Source organism: Monodon monoceros, unplaced genomic scaffold, assembly GCF_005190385.1.
Source record: "Monodon monoceros isolate NGI ecotype Baffin Bay Population unplaced genomic scaffold, NGI_Narwhal_1 Super_Scaffold_22, whole genome shotgun sequence".
NCBI classification, from domain to species: Eukaryota; Metazoa; Chordata; class Mammalia; order Artiodactyla; family Monodontidae; genus Monodon; species Monodon monoceros.
Genome location: NW_021703779.1, coordinates 64,961,806 through 64,977,192, shown reverse-complemented (window position 1 = coordinate 64,977,192; position 15,387 = coordinate 64,961,806). Strand labels below are relative to the sequence as shown.

At 36.7% G+C, this 15,387-nt stretch overlaps 1 protein-coding gene across 2 annotated transcripts; it reads right to left on the bottom strand.

Moving 5' to 3' along the window:
* Nucleotides 1-2,300: 2,300 nt before the first annotated feature.
* LPAR4 (lysophosphatidic acid receptor 4) lies at nucleotides 2,301-13,668 on the bottom strand. 2 transcript variants are annotated; one of them, XM_029240934.1, is made up of 4 exons: nucleotides 13,363-13,555; nucleotides 11,039-11,088; nucleotides 9,982-10,083; nucleotides 2,892-4,592 (listed from the first exon to the last, which is right to left on the bottom strand). In XM_029240934.1, exon 4 carries the CDS (start codon nucleotides 4,514-4,516, stop codon nucleotides 3,404-3,406), a length of 1,113 nt encoding a protein of 370 aa, XP_029096767.1. In that variant the 5' UTR covers nucleotides 4,517-4,592; nucleotides 9,982-10,083; nucleotides 11,039-11,088; nucleotides 13,363-13,555; the 3' UTR covers nucleotides 2,892-3,403. The 2 variants fall into 2 exon arrangements, with proteins under 2 accessions (XP_029096768.1, XP_029096767.1); XM_029240935.1 differs by lacking the exons at nucleotides 9,982-10,083; nucleotides 11,039-11,088 and having other exon boundaries at nucleotides 2,301-4,592; nucleotides 13,363-13,668.
* Nucleotides 13,669-15,387: the final 1,719 nt, after the last annotated feature.

Here is a 15,387-nt window from a genome sequence, read left to right as displayed (position 1 = left end):
TTAGTTATTGATCAGTCAGCCACCTATTTCCAAAATCTTCTGTTGTCAGATTTTTTTTCTCCCCTGACTTTCCCCAGGCCTCCCAGTCATCCTAGGATGTTTCCTCAAATCTGAGAAATCAGATTCAAGAGTCAGCTTGGCAATAAACTCCAAATAAATCAAAGCCAAGTTGGACAAACCAACTTAACCTTTCAACTTGATCTCTGAAAAGTCACCCATGGATTTGCCATTTGCAACTCTGCATTAGTCTTTAGACAGCCTCCAAAACAAAGTACTGGAATTGGTTTGAGAACAAATATACTTTAATAAGTTCTTTCTTGAAGGATGGAGGAAAGATAATAGAAAATTGTCTCTGGGTGCCCACAAATAAAGGCAAAGTTGAAGGTTCCCTTTTCTCCACATCCTCGTCAACATTTCTTGTTTCTTGTCTTTTTAATAATAGCCATTCTGATAGATGTGAGGTGTTATCTCATTTGACTTGCATATCCCTGATGATTAGTGATGCTGAGCATCTTTTCATGTGCCTGTTGACCATCTTCCTTGGAAAAATGTCTATTCAGGTCTTCTGCACACCTGAAACTAATATAATATTGCATGTCAATTGTAATTCAATAAAAAGGGAAAGTTGAATAAATAGTTGACCAAAGTATAACTGCTAGATAATCCAAGTGTATTTTATTACATTTAATAAGCATTTAAAATCCAAGTTGTAAATACAGTTGAATGATTGCTTTTGCTTTTAAATGTAAAATAAAAGGCAATTTTACATTTAGTTTACATTACATTTTGTTGGTTACATTGTTAACATGACAAAAATTTTTATTATTAGCAAGTTATATTAACTATAAAATTGGAAATTAAGATAAATTGAAATATGGAAAAGTAAACAAAACTAAATATGGAAATTACACAAAAGGAAACTGGTTTATTGATATATTTTATGTCAACTTGGTTAATATATCCTATTAAATGGTTTGGTGTCATAATCCTCAAATTTCATAATTTTGAGAGTCCAGGGCACAAACAAAAGTTCACATATAGTTTATACTTACAAGAAACAGAAAAGAAAGAATACCAAAAGAAAAAGATTATTCATACTTTGACTACTAATTTGATTTTACAACATAACTTAACAACCAAACTTTACCTAACTTAACCTAATTTCATCTAACTCAACCTAATGCCTTACATATTCTATCTATTGCATGTTTATTTTTAGGACTTTAGATCATGAGGAAAAAGTAATGCCATTTTTGAGAATTCATTTTTATTATTGTTCTATTGTTTTAGCCTTTTTTTCACTTAGTTCGTAACCCAGGCACAGATTTGGTGGTTTTTAAAATTACATTAGGCTCTTGGATTTTTATCTAAAAATCTTAGTATTTTTAAATCTACATATGTCAGAAAGAAAAACAAAGGTTAATGAGAGTTTTAACAATTTGCTTATTGCTTTAAAACTTTTACTTTTTTGTCATTGTTGTACGGTTTTTAATCTCTCCCTGGCACAAGTTCAGCAACTTACAAGATGCATTGTTCCTGAAAGTTTTACTTAAAAAGTCTTAGCATTTTAAAATTATCACATCTCCAAATAACTTAAAAATCGATTAAAACATATTTTAAGAATATTTTGGTTTGGTTTTGTAGTGCTTTAATTGTGTGTGTGTAGTATGCATGCAGGATATTTATTTCCACTGCTTCTTATATGAGAACAAATGTAGCATCTTTCAAACTATACCGTGCTCAGAAGTTTTGTTTATAGGTCTTAATATTCTTAAACCTACACTTCATCCAATAAATAGTAAGAGATTATAAGGATGTTTTTGTTGCTTTTGTTGTTTAAGTTAGTTATAAAAAATGTTTTCTCTTCTTTTGTATACCTTTAAATATTGATTTTAATTGCTCTTGAACTAGATGCCAGTTTAGCAGCTTCCTAGCTGCATTTTAATTCAAAGCATCATATGAAAGTTATAGTTTTTTGTAAGTTTGAAAAATGCTCAGAAAAAAAAGTTCTAAGTTTTTTGTGTGTTTTTTGTTGTTGTTTTCTAAGGGGTCATTTTGTTTTATTTTTTCCAATGAGGTCCTGACCTGGGCACAAATGTAGCAGATTTCTACCTGTATTGTACTCTAAAATTTTTTACAAATAATTCAATATTTTTAAGTTTACATATACTCAAAAAATAAATAAAATATTAATGCAAGTCTTAGGAATTTTTTGTTGTTTTTACCATTTTGCAGTTTTTCTGTTTTTTGTTTGTTTGTTTGTTTGTATTGGTTTAGTTTGGTTTATGTATTTTTTTTCAATATGCTCCCAACCTGGGCACAAATTCAGCAGCTCTCCGGCTATACTGTGCTCCAAAATTAATATGAAAGAATAAGTAATTTAAAGTTACAGATCTCTACTCCCTCCCCCAAAAAATGATTAATGTAAGTTTTAAAAAACTTTTTTTGTTTTATGGTTTTTTTGTTATTGTTTCTAAATTTTTTCAATTTGCTCCTGACCTGGGCACAAATGCAGCAGCTTTCTGGTTGCACTGTGCTCCAAAATTTCATATAGAAAATATTTATAAAAACCAGTCTCTGAAAAGAAGGATAATTGGAAATTCTTAGAAAAAATGTTGATGTCTCTTAGTTTTTTATGAATATTTGTTGTTTTATGTGATTTTCCATTTTGCCCTGCTTTGGGCACATATTTAGCAGCTTTCTGGATCTGAAGTTTCATATGAGAAATTTAATGTAGTGTAGAAAAAGGAAAACGTTTTTAAAAACTGACACTGCTGGTGACTGCAAATATGTAAATCCAGTTAATCTTCTGTTTCTTCCCAGCCATATTCATGCAAACAAAATTTATGTTTCTGCTTTCAAAATATATACAACAAATTTTGCTAGCTCTCTTAAATTTGATACTTTTTATTAATAATGTTAAGCTAAAATATGTTAGTCTGCTAAAATAAACTCAATGACAATTCAAAAAGAAAAAAAAAGACTAGCATATATCAGTAGTAACACAAAAGGTTGTTTTTTAAAAAAAATAATCCCTGAATTTGTTCTATATTTATAGGCCCAACCTAATTACCAAATATTATTGGAGTAGAAATATATTTTTTAAAGTTTTTAAGTAATCTCCATATCACTAAATCCAAGGCTACTGTCCACTTATATAATGTGGTACAATGAATTTCCAACCCAGCAGAAGAGTTTGGCAATAACTTTTTGTTGTTGTAATTAGACCTGACCTATAATTATTGAACAAAACAGCATATGTACAATAAACATTCAAATAAATGTATCTGACTGTATTCAGTACACTATTCTCAATATCATTAGCTTGAAATCTTTTCTCTTATTCATAGCATAGGAAAATCATAGAAGAAACCATATCTGGACCTAAAGAGAGTTCTCATACCTAGAAGGTGGATTCTAGCATTAATTCACCACCATTATGTGTTGTTTGATCACTAACTTCCTCTTGAATAGCTGGAAGGGAAGGCTTTGTGGTCAGAGGTGTTTCAGTCTTAAACAGAGACTCCATCCTGATATGGGTATTGATGTAGAAGGACTTCTGAAAGGACTCAAGGGTGAAGTAATAGATGAAAGGGTCAAAGCAACAGTTCAGAGTTGCAAGGCACAAGGTGATTGGGTACATAATCTTTGCAAATCTTTCCAACAAGCAATTGGTAATGGCTTGGGACCGCACTAGGGCATACAGGAAGAGGACGGAGTTATAGGGTACGAAGCATACCACAAAGACTGCCATATGCACTGTGATCATCTTCAGCACTTTTTTCTTATTGGTGCCAATTTGAGACAGTGTAGCAGGCTTACGGAGGGTTTTTAGCACCACAGAAGAGCAAGAGACATTCAGTATCAAAGGAATGATAAAACCAACAACTTCAATAAATATGGTTATCTTGGACAGATAAGTCTTCCATACACGTTTGGAGAAGCCCTCAAAGCAGGTGGTGGTTGCATTGTTGACATTAGTGGTGGAGAATAAAGAGGCTGAAATACCACCACTGAGGACTAGGATCCAGACTCCAGCACACACAATGGCAGAATTCCTCCTGGTCCTAATGGTACGAGATCGGAAGGGATAGACAATGGCCAGGAAACGATCCACGCTAATACAGGTAAGGAAGAGCATGCTCCCATAGATGTTGGTTAGAAATGCAGTCCCAGAGATCTTGCAGAGGGTGTCACCAAAAGGCCAGTGGCGGTTGAAATTGTAAAATATTTTGAAAGGTAGAGTGCAGACAAAGAGCAAATCAGAGAGGGCCAGATTGGTGATGAAAACAGCCGTCTCACTTCTCATTTTCATGCGGAAGCAGAAGACAAACAGAGAGGCACTGTTGGTTATCAGACCCAGGATGAATACAACACTGTAGACAGCACCATTCAGATTATACTTGAAGGAATCATCAACATTGCAAGTATTATTGGCAGTAGCATTGCCCAACCTGGGTCTGAGGCTTGAATTTAAATCTTGGAATTGGAAGTCAATGAATCTTCTGTCACCCATGGATTTTTTTCAGGAGGCCTGCTGGCTGCAGGGTTCAGCACTCTGAGACTAAGGACTGGTAGGAAATGTTTTCCTCCTATGGGAGACAAGATGGAACCAGACATCAAATCTACCTTCCATCCACGATTTCTGTGGAGTAAAAGATATTCTGTCTACCCAGACTGGAAATAACATGCACATTCAATTCAGTTTAACAAATACCTTTTGAGTACCTACCATATGTTAAAAGGTACTACAAGAGTATGTTGCAGGAGTAGGAGAGATCACACTCAAGACAGTAATTGCAATACTGTAGCACTGCAATGCACAGGAATAAGGTATTTGTTTCTGGGGAGCCCAAGGCCGGTAGGGCGGGGTGGGGGCGAGGGTGACTCTGATGGTTAAAACAATGTTAATACTTTGAAATTTGTATGATTTTTTAACTTTCAAAAGCATGTTTTATTTGATTCCTACAAGTACACCATAAGGCAGGCAAGGCAGGAATTTATCACCATGTTACAGAAGCAGAAACTGAGGCTTATGTAATTTAGAATTACAATAATGTCAGAAATGGAAGAACATGTAAATGATACAGTCAGAACCAGAATTCAGGTGTTTTTTAAAAAAATTCCTAACTAAATGATTATCAAGCTACTCTAAATTATCAATACATTGTCTACTTTCCAGTATTACTAAACTTCATTGTCTGAGTATTAGTTCTACTGCACAAGAGTACAGGTGAATATGGGACCTCCAGGACAACCTCTTTAAAAAGTTATGAGTAAACTCCTGAATTAAAATGTTGATTCACCTTTTCTTCCAAAATATAAGTTTAGAGAGCAGGGATCCCTCAGTATATTAAAGTTCTGGCTAAAACTTTTTTCGCTATACTACGTTGCCTTTATAGAGAGATATTTCAAATGACAATCTCAATGTTTCCCTCTTTCAGACTATAGTCCCTTTCTAAGCTATTTTCATGCCAGACCCTAAGCCTTGGGTATTTTCCTACTCCCTCTCCCACTGCTCATTCCATCAGTTACTATCATGCCTTCAGCTCTTAAAATGGCCCTGGTCAATAAAGCCTTTCCTGGCTGAATACAAGTGAAATATGAAAGGTAGATTTGAGGTGAACAGCCATCCCCCTGTACATTTCTGATCTGGCCAGTTACATGCCCTCTGCCTGCCACCACTTGTACACGTGGCTGTCACTGACTAATCATCTTTGTTGGGTATCTGAACCATCATTGTTCAAAGGTGCATATAGAAATCTTACTAACCATCTCCTAGGTCAACAGCTGCCATTGGAGGACTGTCTTCTGAATGCTCTATAATACACTATGAACAAGTTGCAGCTGAATGAATTGTTTTCAATGAGGAAGATATGGAATAAAAGTGGTCTTTGTTCTTGACTTATCCAGTAATGGGTTTTCATATGATTATATTTTAAAACGCAAAAACCATTTCTCTGAAGTGATTCCTCCTTATGTCACTCTTTCCTTCCACCTCCCAGGGAACAGGTCAAAGGGCCTCTGTATCAGAGAAGGGAGTGGCAGGGGGAAACTGCCATAGATATAGAGGCCTGAAGCCACTTCAACCAGTGTTTGGCCTGAGGGGAAAACACTGGTTTGAGAAAAAAAAAAATCACTCACTGCAGTGCCCAGAACGAGAGCTGACCTTGGAGAATATAGGGTGCAAAGCAAAGGGTTGGCATTTTTAATAGCTAAAGTTTTAAAGTTAAAATTGGAAGTGTGCCGTTCCTGATTTCTCATTCAACAAAGCTTTATGGAGTGCCTCCCCTGAGCCTAACACTGCTCTAAGATCATATTTCTTCTTGGCCATTTCATCTCACAGGCCCAGCTCAACTTTTGCCAGAAGTAACCTTGGTATACGAAAACAGGCTATAGTAGGAACCTTGACAAAGTAAGGTCCAGGAGGAAAAAAAAAAACAGAGAAGGAAGAAATAAAAATAGATTGGGAGAGCAGAAGAGAAGATGGCAAAGAAAGTAGCAGAGAAGGAAAAACTGAAGAATTGAGAGAAAAGGGAGAAGAAAAGACAAAAAAAAGAAGACCTTGCTGGAGAGAGGTCAGTGCTTCCATCTAATTTGTATTAAGGGCTTGGAGGGAATTCCCAGTTTATAAGTCCTCCAATTCCACCCTCTCTACCTTACTTCATCTCACTTCTTCCAATTTTCTCAGAAAGAACAGTACACAGTGGCCAAGGGGGTGGCAGAAACAAAAAGAGTGGCAAACTTCTCAACTGCTTAAACCACATTATATACTATTTTACACCCCCACACGCTACCCATTAGGCTGGAAGTCATTTTTTTTCCATTGTTGAAAGAAATCAAGATAGTCAAAAATATCCTTCTAACATAGTCACACAATCTAAAGAAATTACAGGAATGCAAAACCCCTAACATTAAAGCCAAGCTTCATTCACTATGATCTGCTTGCACCTGCCTTCTACAAAAAGTACTGCTAATAAGTTTATTTTATTTGAAAAATGCTTTCATAATAGAAGTCTTTTCACATTTGCTCAGACTCCCTCCAGTGTGCCCACTGGTGACCCTTTTACACAGTATACTTCTAGTTCACTGGCTATGTATTATTTTGTACTTCCCAAGATGGCATGTTTCAAATAGGTGAGCTTTACTCTGCAGTTATATATTCAGTTTTATATCTCCCAGAACATATACACTATACCCACAGCAGGCAGTCTGCAAAAGCCTGGCACTTCTACTTTGCTGCATTGAGTAACCAAATTCTGTGGGAGAGAAAGGACCACAGACAAGAAAGCATTACAGTCTCAATCCTGAAGGGAGAGCATGGGAAAACTGTCACTAAGGCCCTATTCATAGCTTTCTCTTGCTCAAACACACAGCCCCTTTGCTGTCTAGCATCGAGGGTGTGGTGCTGGGATTTAACACAGCACTGTAAGCAAGGAGTTCTATTTCTGATTCAGACACTGGTTCACTCTGTAACTTGGCTATACTGTTTCTCTTCCCTGTATAAACATTACCTCTAGCCTCACAGCTGAGGCTAGGAAGATTCAACAGGGCTTGTGAGTAGCTTTATGAGCTTGACAAGCATTCAGCCCAACCTAACCACAAAGAAACATTACCGGAGTTTTTTCCTTCTCCCTCCTCTGGCACAACTGGACACCTATGTCTCTGTCTTTCTTGGTATGCTGAACTTCATATTAGCAACACATCTTTCTCTTAACACCATGTATACCCTTTACTTCAGAAATCCCCCCTTGAGTTTCAACCTTAACTACACAATTTTGTCATAATGGGACAATCCAGGAGTGTGTCCCAAAAGGAATATCTCTCACTGAGCTATGGTTAAAAAAAATCAGAGAGGCATTTGGCTCTTAAACTAATTCTGAAGGAGAATCAGTGAAAAAGAGAAACAAGGTCTCTTTTCTGACTGGCTTCCTTTCTTTTGACTGAAATAAACAGTGTTTTTTAACCACTGGATTTTCCTAAATGGCTAACATATTGTGCACTGAATGGAGGCAAAGGGCCAACACTTGAGCTTCAGATAAGATGAAGAAAAAAAATATAGGCTGACACAGTTAATTACATCTTTCACTGCAAGTAGCATTAGACTATTATCTTGTGAAGACTTTTACAGCCAATTATTTTAACAATTAATCACCTAAGGGTTCAGAGTGCTGATTGCATGTATTTTCAGTGACAATGGACAGGAAGCAGGTCACCTGGAGGTTGACCAAAGAGAAATCTGGCCCTTGCTGAATTTTTAACTTTGACCTACACATATGGAGTCAGTATGGGCAGTTCATAGTAGTGTTCACAATGTTTTTCCCTTATAAAAAATTTCTAATCATAATGAAATATACCATGTTTGCAGTCTTTTGGGCTCCTGGAGGAAGCAGAGTTAGCCTTTTTGCCCTATAAAGATGAATACCTAAATTACTTCACTAAGTGCTAAATTTTCAGGTGATACATTGGAAACAAAGCTCTAATTTCTGGCATATGCCCAGTAGCCTAGAAAGGCTGGCTTGCTTTTGTTCCCTACAGAAGACAATCCAGAACTCAGGGAGGCAAGGCCTTGAAGGCAGAGTATACTTAAATTTTTTGCTTTGCTCCCTTTTTAATGAGCTTGGGTCAGATCAGAGTGCTTCTGATCCCCAGAGCATTTCCTCTTTCTACTGGTCGAAGTTTAGGAACACTGACACAATAGTTTTCGGAGGAAGCTGAAACCTATTGTGTCCTTTCTATAAATATCTAGCAGTGAAGCAAACTAAAAAATACAAAAATGTTGCAAAAATACAGATTAAAACCATCCTGCTGGAGTAATAGGGAATATGTCTAGACTGCCACTCCTCAGATGAGTGGCTGTTAACAGAGAAGACTCCTTAAGGAAATTTTCTAGGCCAAGTCACAAGCACAGATCACAATCATTCACACGGTTCCAATTGATGTTCCTATGCATTGGCTGCTGTTTCATAATAGTTTTCAAAACACAACCTAGCCTTATAAAATTACATATGGAGGAAGCCATAGGTAAATGTTTCACTCTAGAATTGAGCTGGGAAATTGATCTATATCAGGTCTCATCTCAAACAAGCCTCTCTCTGTGTCAAATGTTTAGACTGACAAGCTCGTTTATTTTATTTTTTTGTCCTCATTTATTTTTATGCAAGAAATATCCTTTTGAAAAAGGCTTTCTATGTTAAATTTGGTTCACACTAAGATTATTATGGCTGTTTTGTCCCCCTACTTTATTTAAAAAGAGGAGGAAATTGACACAGGCCCTAATCTGAGCAGCTCCTATCCTCAGTGTTTAACTTAATTTTTTTCACCAAAAAATATTCCAGTCTCTCACTAACACTTCACTTGATAACACAGTCTAATTTTTGGAAAATAATGTGGTTTAGTGCTCAATATGATGGGACCAAAGTTTGCATCAACCCTACTAAAGTAGAATTTTCCCTAAGAGTAAGTTATAGAGTAAGACAACTGTAGACAAATTGCTCAACCTAATCTAATGAAATTGTCTAGAGTCTTCAGACTTAATATCTCATCTCAGCAGAAGCCCCAGACCTTTTGGGGGAAAAAAATTAGATATTCCTAAAAGAGCCTATTTGCAAATCCTGTGAGGCTCTTAAATTCCCGCTAGGAATCTGGCTTTATTTCACATAGTTGAACAGATAAATTAGTTATCAATTTGCATACCAATTCATCTGATATACTTGGATACTGATCCTGATAATATGAGCAAAAGCCATGTCTCCCACTGCTAAAGGCATATACCAGTGGCAGAGAAGGTTTAAACCGAAGAATCAATATTCTTTTACATCATACCTGCCTGGATTATAATAAACAATTACAACTCTTCCATTCATTCTGGATTTTTGGATCATATAACCTATAATAAATTGGAAGCACTGGTTAGAAAAAATGTTGGAGAATAAAATTAAGAATTTTAGAGAAAGTTATTACCAGGACAGTGGTACTCACCACATTAGTTCAAACCAAATTCTGGAACCAATTTTATCCAAGACTTGGGTGATCAATGAACTTTCTGGAGGTACTGTGGTTAGAGATTTCCTCCAATGGATGCTGTGAAATAGAATTACTCACAATAGTGTGCCATGGAGAGAGCTTTTCAATAAAATGTATACCAAAATATAAGGTAAAGAAATATATTACATGATATAAATCAGAGTAAATGAGAGCCAACATATTTTAAAATGGTATCTAAATGCTTTGGATTTCATTATTACAGAGTTGCAGATAACATTTTATTTTCAAAGCTTGTTACTGCTATGTCATATTTTGTTAGTTATATTGACACACATAAAGTCCATGAGTTTATGTAACTTATAATCACTTAAAGATAACTAGTGACAAAAGGCATAAAAATACTTCTTCCACTTTATAAGGTAATACATTACATTAAAAATAACTGAACAAAGATTTATTTGGCCTGAAGTTGTATTGGTTCTTTGTGGTTTTTTTCTGTTTTATTTTCTTTTCTTTTTCCCTGGCAGCAACTGTTACTATTGGGCAGGAGCCTTGATAGGAGAAGAGGAAAGAAGACTGGAACAACAGGTAGAGACCTTACTGCCTTGTCTCTAACCCCCCCCAACCCAGCTGGATTTCTTTCTTCCCTGAACTATAGTGATATGAGCAAGTCTTCAATTACTTCAGTTAGCACACTGACAATCACTGCTCCCTCTACTAGGATGTTCTAGGCCAACCTAATATAGCATGTCTGTAACATCTTCAAATCACAATTCTACCCAAAATACTTGTATAGAACCAGAAATACTCTGCAGTGGAATTCATACAGGTAGCAACTGAATTTGAACCCTACTCACTTACTGCCTGTAAAGTAGAATCATCTGCTAGTGGCAAACTTACACTATCATCACATCTCACCCTCTTCTGAAGGTGGCCTAAACAAAGCAGACTGCTATGCTTCAACTCTCCTGAAATAATTTTTCTCTAATCTAAGGGAATCAAAACTTAAAAAATAAAATCATTAGATAATTTAAAATATATTTGAGATCACCTTAACATTAAGGAGGATTGATTTTCACACTCCTCCAGAGAGCAGTATTCCTGGAATGAAATTAACATTATTTTACTGGTTTATCTTAAAGAAAGACAGAAGCATTAACAGTTCTTTCTTTTATGGCTTTCACAATTGATACAGATTATAAAGAAAACTTCTTTTTGTTTAGAATCAAAGCAAACCAGGAAGTTCAAATACCCAGAAATTTTCATATTTGGTGTTAATTCAATATAGCCACGTCCAGGCACATCACTAGCTAACTGTGTGAGATCAAGTCATAGTCCCTTTCTGTACCTCAGTTTCTCTTCTCCTTCCATCTTTTCCTTGATTAATAGCAGCCTTCAACTCATGTTATGACAGTGTGGCCTCACTGGCTGTTCCCTCCTGTCAGTGTTTTTACCTGCTCCCGTTTGTCACTGCAAAAAAATTTTTTAATCCCTCTAAGTCTGAGATAAGGGGAATTAATTTTTATTAGACTCAATGAAATTATTGCTAGATTTATTTTTTAATTGATGTATAATTTACATATAACATTATATTAGTTTCAGGTGTATAACATAATGATTCAATCGATATTTGTATATATTGTGAAATGATCATCACAGTAAGTCTACTCAACATCCATCACCATATGTAGTTTAGATTTATTTTAGTATCAGAAGTAAATATTATTAATTATTGTCAGAAGCTAAGGATCACAGATCAAGCTGCCATTTATATCGTAAAGTCTCCCTAATATCCTCATTTTCCTCATCCTCTGTCCTTATGCCCATATCAGCTCTAATTGTCTAGGTCTTAATCCTTGACCTTCTCTACCTGTTCCCCAGTGACCTCTCTCCTCAAAATATAAGGTTATCGAAATACTTCAGAACATAACTATAGAGAATCAGTAGACTGCTTATCCCATGCCTTGCTCTAATTACTTATCTACTAAAAGTGAGGATTGATTCCAAATGGTAGGTAAACTCCTATTAAGCTCCCAATTTTCAGTACTAGTATTCACAAACACATTAGTGAGTTTTTTCCTCCCCTGTAAGAAGGCCAAGAGTAGACTATACACAATGACCATACACTGAGAAAAAAAGGCAACTATACAATTAAGCCTTATCACAATAAGGGCAACAATTCTCATTACATTTTCTGTCAAATGGAATTGAATAGATCAAGCTTTAGCTAAACTTGGCCTGAGTGTTTCTGTAGGGCATATTCCCAGTCCTCTCTTTAACTTTTGTGAGTACACATTCTGAAAGTCAGGTCTGATTGTTCCAATAGGGCTTTGATTTGCATCTCTGATTAGCTGGAGATGCTTTAGAGTGTAGCCGCCATCAAGTGTATCAGCTGAACTCATCCTTTATAGGAACAGCACATTTCATCTGTGACAAGGCAAAAGGATTTACAATCTATGTTGATGGGATATGTTATTTGAAATTTTATTCTGAAAAATAAACATGTTTCAAAGCCACTGAATAATTTGGAGCTTAGGTTATTATTGTTGTCTTCATGTTGGTCAAGGAAAAAGAAAGCTGGTATAATTGATAAGGTAGCAAAGTGAATAACCCCACCAAGCTCTGAAATGTTCTAATCTTCTAATTTGTCTGGGCTTTTCCACAGTGGAATAATAATAAATTACATTGCTCAATTTCCTAAAACAAAGTAACCAAAATACAATATTTATCAATTCAACAAAATCTTGTAAGTAAAAATCTTAAAAATATTCAGGATATACAAGAAGAGAATTTTAAATATGTCACATTATTGCATTTGTATGGAAAATAGCACTTAAGTTCACATATAAGGGCAAATTCCATTTATGCCAGAATTAGTTTTTCATTGAAATGTGTTTCTTCCTTTATGGTCTAGTTCATGAATTATTCAATATAACAAATGTCACATTCTCCATAAATCAATTAGGCATCAAAGGCACGCTGCTGTATAGTTTTACTAGAAGAAACCTCATCAAAATAGAAGCCACATCAGCTCACAATCAATTGTAAACCAAAGAAATATAAAGCTAGCCAAAAGAATTTCTAAATTGCTCTACTCTGTGATTTTAAATCATCTCTTTAGGACAACTGTGTTTACATGAAACAACAGCCTGAAAATCTTGTATCTCTTCCACTGAAACAGTATTATTGCCAAAACAATAGAAATTCCTGCTTTTTTTTTTAACCATTCGACTCGAAGATCCCTGTTCAGCACTTCAGAGTTGAAATCTAACTTCTTTCCCCAAACACTCTAAGCATCAGTGTTTCCACTGAAGTTTGTTATGCCATCCCCCCACCACCAAACGCCCGAATCAAATCTTTCTCAAAGAGACTTACCCCAAGAAAGAGTGTGCTAGATGAGAGTGTGCTCATGCCTGTAGACAATTAGCTAATAAACATGTAAACGGGCAACTCGCACTTTAGAAGTGCATATTTTAATCTATTATTCTTTTTTACAGGGAAAGGTTAGCCCAGCCCAAAGTAGCAGACACTGGGCTGCCGAAGCTTCTTACAGCAAACTGCTCATTCTGAAATGTGAGCTTATTTACATTTATCTCTTTCCCTTTGTTAAGGAACGGCCCTCTTGAAGGCTGTAGCTGGCATGCCTTTAACAAACAGGACGCAAGAAAAGGCCCAAAGTCCGGGCCGGAGCGTAGGGCCGGGGGAACTCTTGGGGGTCTCAATAGGAAATGCTTTTCATTGGATAAGGAGGCATTATTAGGAGCAGAAATCCCGCCCAATACCCTGTGCTCCATCGTTCCCTCAGTCACCAATCACTGGACTGAAGAAGTTTTTCCTTAAAGAGCATTGCCCAGGAAAAGCAGTTTTCACAGTCAAGAATTGGCGGCTTAAGTGCCACTTCACAATATAAAAAGTGTCTTTCCTGACCAATTAATCTGCAGAGAAAGCCTTTGTGCCTGTCTTTGATGCAGGACGGCTATCCTCCCCCACCCTCTTACAATTCTAATGAGGAGGAGACGAAACTCCAAACTGGGAGGAGTGTTTCACTTATGAGCAGCCCATGTTTGTTCCAACTTTATTAAAATAATTACAATAAAAATCTTAATAATAAGTAGGGGGCGGGGAAAGGCAAAAGTGATTGGTACCGTAAATACATTCCTATTATACTATGCAAAATTAAACCCCCACCACCACCACAATAAAATAAAATTTAATACTATACTCACTTAGGCCAGTGCAGTGCCCTCAGATGGAGATGTGCTGGGGTCCCAGAGCTCTACTACCCACCTTCAATGCACTAGGGAGTGCTCTGTGGCAAAAGGAGGGTCTACGCTTCTCTTAAATAACTGCCTGGCAGGACATCTAATTACCATGAGATTTTTCAGAGGTTTGCTAAAACCCAAAATAAATAGTACAGATGCAATTTGTTTATAATAGGAAGTTATCTTCAACTGTATACTTATTTCCCCCTGGGCAAGTTCTTTTCCTATAGGTTTACTGCCTTGGTTGCTCACACTGCTTTCTTTTCCTCCTTATTTTTTCTCCTTCCCTCCTTCTCTTTGATCTGAATTTGTTGCAGAAATTCATTCACCCAACTGTAACTTCATTGCTAGCTCTTCCCTTCTGCCAGTTCCCTTCATTCTTCTCTCCTCTACCTCCACTCACTGCCAATACTACCACCAACAGCAACCCCTCCCCCTTCTCTGTAAATCTTGGGCCAAGAATAAGGTGCTTTCTTACTCTGGGCAGAGCAGTGCTCCTGGAGAACTGAGGGATCCTCTGACTGCTTCAAAACCTCAATCTGTGTAATTAAGCTGCCTCCTAAATAAGGCATGCTTCATGTTTGTTTATTCTCCCTCTTTCTACAGCTCTATTGTGGCTGTTCTCACTAAGAGTCAAGGCTAGTAAATAAGTGAGTGTGAAGCTGATACTAGCCTCATTACTAGTGACTTATTCTAAAAAGCACTTTCTCTATCGTTTCCTCTCTCCCCCACCCCCAGTCTCTGCTCTTTCTGTTCCCCTCTCCACTTATCTCAGGTATGTCTATTTCTGTCAGTTGCTGAATTGGCTATGTCTCCACAAGTGGTCATTCATCCACTCTGGGCCTGGATCAGTCCTTGGCATATTTATCAGTCTACAAGAGAAAGACAGAGTCACTGCCCTGCAGTGCCTCACAGTCTAGCTGGGGACACAAGACACATGAAAGAGTGAGTAGCAAAGGCAAATTTTGAAAACTATTAAAGTTATTGTATGGAGAGTAAGTTTTGTAATGGATCAGAGGCTGAAGTCCCATGGATAAGTCCAGAAGGGCTTCCTGGAGGAGATGGAATTCGATCTGGACCTTGATGGATAATTAGTATTTAAATAAGCCAAGAAAAGGAGAAATCTTTTCAGGTGTCC

Coding starts and splice junctions, on each gene's coding strand:
- LPAR4 (XM_029240935.1), bottom strand. CDS start 4,516: ATGGGTGACAGAAGATTCATTGACTTCCAATTCCAAGATTTAAATTCA.